The sequence below is a fragment of the Octopus sinensis genome, linkage group LG17 (genome assembly GCF_006345805.1).
Source record: "Octopus sinensis linkage group LG17, ASM634580v1, whole genome shotgun sequence".
Taxonomy (NCBI): domain Eukaryota; kingdom Metazoa; phylum Mollusca; class Cephalopoda; order Octopoda; family Octopodidae; genus Octopus; species Octopus sinensis.
Genome location: NC_043013.1, coordinates 6,761,564 through 6,766,563, shown reverse-complemented (window position 1 = coordinate 6,766,563; position 5,000 = coordinate 6,761,564). Strand labels below are relative to the sequence as shown.

Below are 5,000 nucleotides of genomic sequence, written 5' to 3'. Positions count from 1 at the left end.
AATACCACCATGCAACATTCTACTTTGCGTTGGCTCAAACCCTTGTGGTATATTTCCTCCAGAGAAATTGTGTGGAACTTGCTCCTAATTAATGGAGTCATCCTCAGCATAATATATATATATATATATATATATATATATATATATAGAGAGAGAGAGAGAGAGGAGAGAGAGAGAGAGAGAGAGAGAAAGAGATGAGTGTATTTTTCCCTCGTTAACAATTAACATGGAAAAAATAGATAAATAGTTACCAGGGTAGCAAAAAATCACACAAGCAAAGAGGTTGTAACTCCTTGTTTTTAAAGGTAGAAACTTCGGGTTTACGTGGAATTTTTTGTATAATATATAAATAAATGAATGGAGTTTAATGCAGGTATAATTCAAATACTTTTACTTCCGAAACATGTTTTGAAGATTTCACTGATATTATTCCCAAGGAATAAATGGTGTAAAACAATGTAATCTTCTCTTCAGAGAAGTGAAGAAATGAAACTCATCAATAAGACATTTTAACAGAAAATGATGGATATGTATAGTGATTTACTGAATGCTATTAATATTGTTTGAAAAAACGCTATATATAACGTCAGAAGTAGCTTATAGAAAGAGGAGGGATATTTTTTTAGTGAATGCTAAATATAAAAAGAAAATTAATGTCTAAATTATATATAATGATAAAGATTACTTATATGAACTAAAGGTGTGTTTTTGCCAATGTTTACATCGGATTTACTAGGGGATTTTTCGAAAAAATAATGAAAAATAGTTCAGAGAAGACAGAATTCCTTGCTTTTATCATAAGGTATCGAGATTGAGAGAATCAACCATTCTAAATTAAATTGTTCATTATAGTCTTTTAGATCCCAAATTAATTTACTGAGCCTTGTACTGTTACATTTATTCCTATCCGTAATTGTTGAGTAATGGATAAAAATTCTTTTAGATAACTGTAACGACGTGCTTCCAATGTAAAATCGTACTTTATTATGGATACTTATTTTACACTGGTATATAGAATTTTTAATTTTAGAGTTACTTGACATAAACGTAATTCTGTTGGAATTGACTTCACATACAATAATCTTGTTATCAATATTTCTAGAGGGATGGATGGTATTAGCTAAATTAAATTAAATATTTGGTTAATTCTTCCATATGGGAGACAAATTAAATCTAATCTCCCATTGTTGTTTCGTCAAGCTGTTGTTAGGAATTTTCCAAAGAATTTTAGGTATTACTCTATAATCAATTCACATACAGTTAGGATAGGTTTTTCAAACACAAAAAATCTCTTACAAATTATCTCTTCACATAATAACAACCTGTTAAATATTAATACATTTACTAAAGCTAACATTAATCTAGCTAATACCATCCATCCCTCTAGAAATATTGATGATAAGGTTATTGTATCTGAAGTCAATTCCAACAGAATTAAGTTTATGTCAAGTAACTCTAAAATTAAAAATTCTGTATACCAGCGTAAAATAAGTATTATTTTCTGTAGCGGCTAAATTTATTGAGTATATGAACAAGATTGGGTGGTTGTTTCTTTGAGATTCGACAAATTGATGTACACATCTCTGACAAGAAATGAATAAGGTTCAAAAATCGATTTAGGCTGTTCATCATTTTTTTCCACCAATAGAGAAATAGCTAAATTTGCCCTCATTATATATCTACTACATAGGTTATCTATACACACACACACACACACACAGACAAACACACACACACACACACACACACACACACACACACATATATTATATATATTATATATATATATATATTTTTCTGAATCTTCAAATTTTTCAATATGCTAGACGACTGTTTTAAATTGATATTAATCAAATTAATATTCAATTTTTCACGCTTATTATTTAAGATTTATAAATATATATTCTGTTGTGTCTGGTGACAGTTAAAGAATCTTGCTAACAAAAGGCAAAAACGAAATATATATATACATATATATAAAATTTTCAGAATGAGATAAAAATCCAAGGCTGTGAAAGATTTTAGAACATTTATAAATAGAAGGTCTTACAGTTGTTTACATCAGAGACGGTGTGAGAAAATGGTTAAGCAATAGTTATTTTTGAAATAGAGAGTGAAGTGGAGGAATGAAAATAGATGTGAGATGTGCAGGGATATTGCATCTGCAGATCCATTATCTAGGCAGAATGGTATACATGTAAGATTCCAATACCTTGTGAATAAGTTCCAACAGTATTTAAGATTGGTCATTCCAAGTATAGAGTTTGTACACAGTGTTAACGAACGTAACCTATTTTCCCAAATTCTTCATTCCACCATTTTACTATACACACATCATCATCATCATCATTGTTTAACGTCTGTTTTCCATGCTAGCATGGGTTGATATATATATATATATATATATATATGAAGCACCATCAATGAAATACAATCTGTTACATTGTTGGTACTTTGAGGATTACTTTTAAGATGTAAGTGACTGTGGAGTACTCAGCCACTCACGTTATGTAATCCAATGAATATGTAACTCCACTTTTCAATGAGTGAAAATTAAATATATTTAAAGTAAGTAATAAGTATGAGAGACTAGCATCCTAGCCAAGTGCGAAGGTGCCTCACATTTTCTTGATCCTTTAGAAACAGGAGTGAAATACCAAAACTGTGGATAAAACAGTTTCAATGGAGAGAGAATTAAGGAAACGAGATCAGAAATCGAGATTAGCAGATTAAACAACTTACCTTTATAGAAAGCTATGGCCTTGTTGACGTACAAAGAGAATTTGCAACTTTGTGTAGAAGATGGTTCCTTGCTAAGCCAGGAATCTGAGAGAACCAGGAGCATATTTCCAGGACATTGTTCGCCTCCTTCTAACAAAACACTCAGACATTCAACAGGAGATGATAAAACGGTGATTGAAACCTGTTGATGGGAGAGAGCCTTAACTTTGGATGTTCTGTCTTGCGTCTCTGGGAAACCGGTTTCGAATAATGAATACTGCAATGCTTTGTAACATTGTCGTGGAATTTCTTCATTAATGCTTGATAAAATGTCGGGAACTTCCAAAGATTGGTAATTCCATAAAAGACATGTATCTTCAGCATCTTGCTAAAACAGGAATAGAATAATGAAAATTAAATGGAAAATATAACGAATTTCTCTGTTCTTCTAAACAAAAATAACCACCGTGAATACCTCTATATAATTGTTTCTCACCTGTTTTGATTTGTGGTACACTGAAAATAAAATTACTGGCATACCTCCGCCGCGCGACCGTGCCCGAAACCGAAAGAACGAACCCACGCTCGCGGTACGGCCCACGGACGCGTGGACGTAGCCGCCACCGATGCCGGAAGGCGTTCACGAGATGCGAACGCTTGGCCGCCACAAGCCAGTTATCCCTGTGGTAACTTTTCTGACACCTCTCGGCGGACGCATAGCTCGCCGCTGTAATTCGGAAAGGATCGATGGGCCACGCTTTCGCGGTCCGTATTCGTACTGAAAATCGAGATCGAGCGAGCTTTTGCCCTTTTGCTCGACGTGTGGTTTCCGTCCACGCTGAGCTCGCCTTGGGACACCTGCGTTACCGTTTGACAGACGTACCGCACCAGTCAAACTCCCCGACCGACACTGTTCTCTCAAGTGAAATCGCCGCTTCGATGCGCGTGGATAACACACGGACACACACACTCGTGGTCTGAGTCGTAACTCAGACTTACTCCCCGGCAATCGACCGGCCGCATAACTCTTTCGACTCGTGCACTCGACCGAGAACTCTCTCAAGTGAAATCGCCGCTTTGATGCGCGTGGATAACACACGGACACACACACTCGTGGTCCGTAACGAATCGCAGCTCTCGAGTCGGTCCGTACCCACCATCCGCAGCAGGTCTCCAAGGTGTACAGCCTCTCGTCGATAGCGCCAATGTAGGTAAGGGAAGTCGGCAAAATGGATCCGTACCTTCGGAAGAAGGATTGGCTCCGAGGACCGGGTCGGTCGGGCCGTGTGTGTCGCCTCGCTCCCGCGCGGCCGCGTCGCCATTCGCTCGGCGTCGCGCCGCCGGGCGCCGGAACACGTCTTCACGCGAAGCGGCGGACCGGTACGGGGCTGTAGCGTTGGCGTCGGACTCGGCATCCCGGTGCGCCCCATTTTTCCGGCGGTCGTCGCAGAAAAAAAAAAAAAAGTGTAGGAGTGGCAGGGCAGTAAGTAGCTTGCTTACGAACCACATGGTTCCAGGTTCAGTCCCACTGCGTGGCACCTTGGGCAAGTGTCTTCAGACTGACCAAAGCCTTGTGAGTGGATTTGGTAGACGGAAACTGAAAGAAACCCGTCGTATATATGTATGTATATATATGTATATATATATATATATATATATATATATATATATATATATATATATATATATATATATATATATATATATATATGTATGTGTGTATATGTTTGTGTGTCTGTGTTTGTCCGCCCCCCCCCCCCTCCGCAACATCGCTTGACAACTGATGCTGGTGTGCTTACGTCACTGTAACTTAGCGGTTCGGCAAAAGAGACCGATAGAATAAGTACTGGGCTTACAAAGAATAAATTCTGGGGTCGATTAGCTCGACTAAAGGCGGTGCTCCAGCATGGCCACAGTCAAATGACTGAAACAAGTAAAAGAGTAAACAACTCTGTTTTAAAGTAGGAAATTTAGTTTAAAAAATAGAATAAATTATTCTTTAACTTACCTGATAAAGCATATTTGTTTGTAAGGAATTTTTTCAAAATGCTCAAACATTAGCATGGATTTTCTAGTCTTAAATTATGTCTTGAAAATTTTGTTCACACATTTACATAACCCTTTGAGACTATTTTTTCCTGGCAAAGATAGAAACTTAATCTTCCTCAGATCACAACCTACAATCTAAGAAAATATTATGATCCTGGATGTAATTCTTATAGGGAAAAAAAAGGAAACCTGGGGATGGTATCAATTGGAATGCCTTTCATCAAGTTGAC

General features: G+C 37.1%; 1 protein-coding gene across 1 annotated transcript in view; it reads right to left on the bottom strand.

The window, feature by feature from the left end:
- The window catches only part of LOC115220906 (carnosine synthase 1-like), a 20,705-nt gene extending 15,838 nt beyond the window's left edge, over nucleotides 1–4,867 (bottom strand). The window contains exons 1-2 of the mRNA XM_029791106.2: nucleotides 4,730–4,867; nucleotides 2,743–3,109 (exon numbers count right to left, since the gene is read on the bottom strand). Of these exons, the coding sequence (XP_029646966.1) occupies nucleotides 2,743–3,109; nucleotides 4,730–4,741 (379 nt within the window). The 5' untranslated portion in view covers nucleotides 4,742–4,867. The remainder of the gene's footprint in view (nucleotides 1–2,742; nucleotides 3,110–4,729) is intronic.
- Between the last annotated feature and the right edge of the window lie 133 nt (nucleotides 4,868–5,000).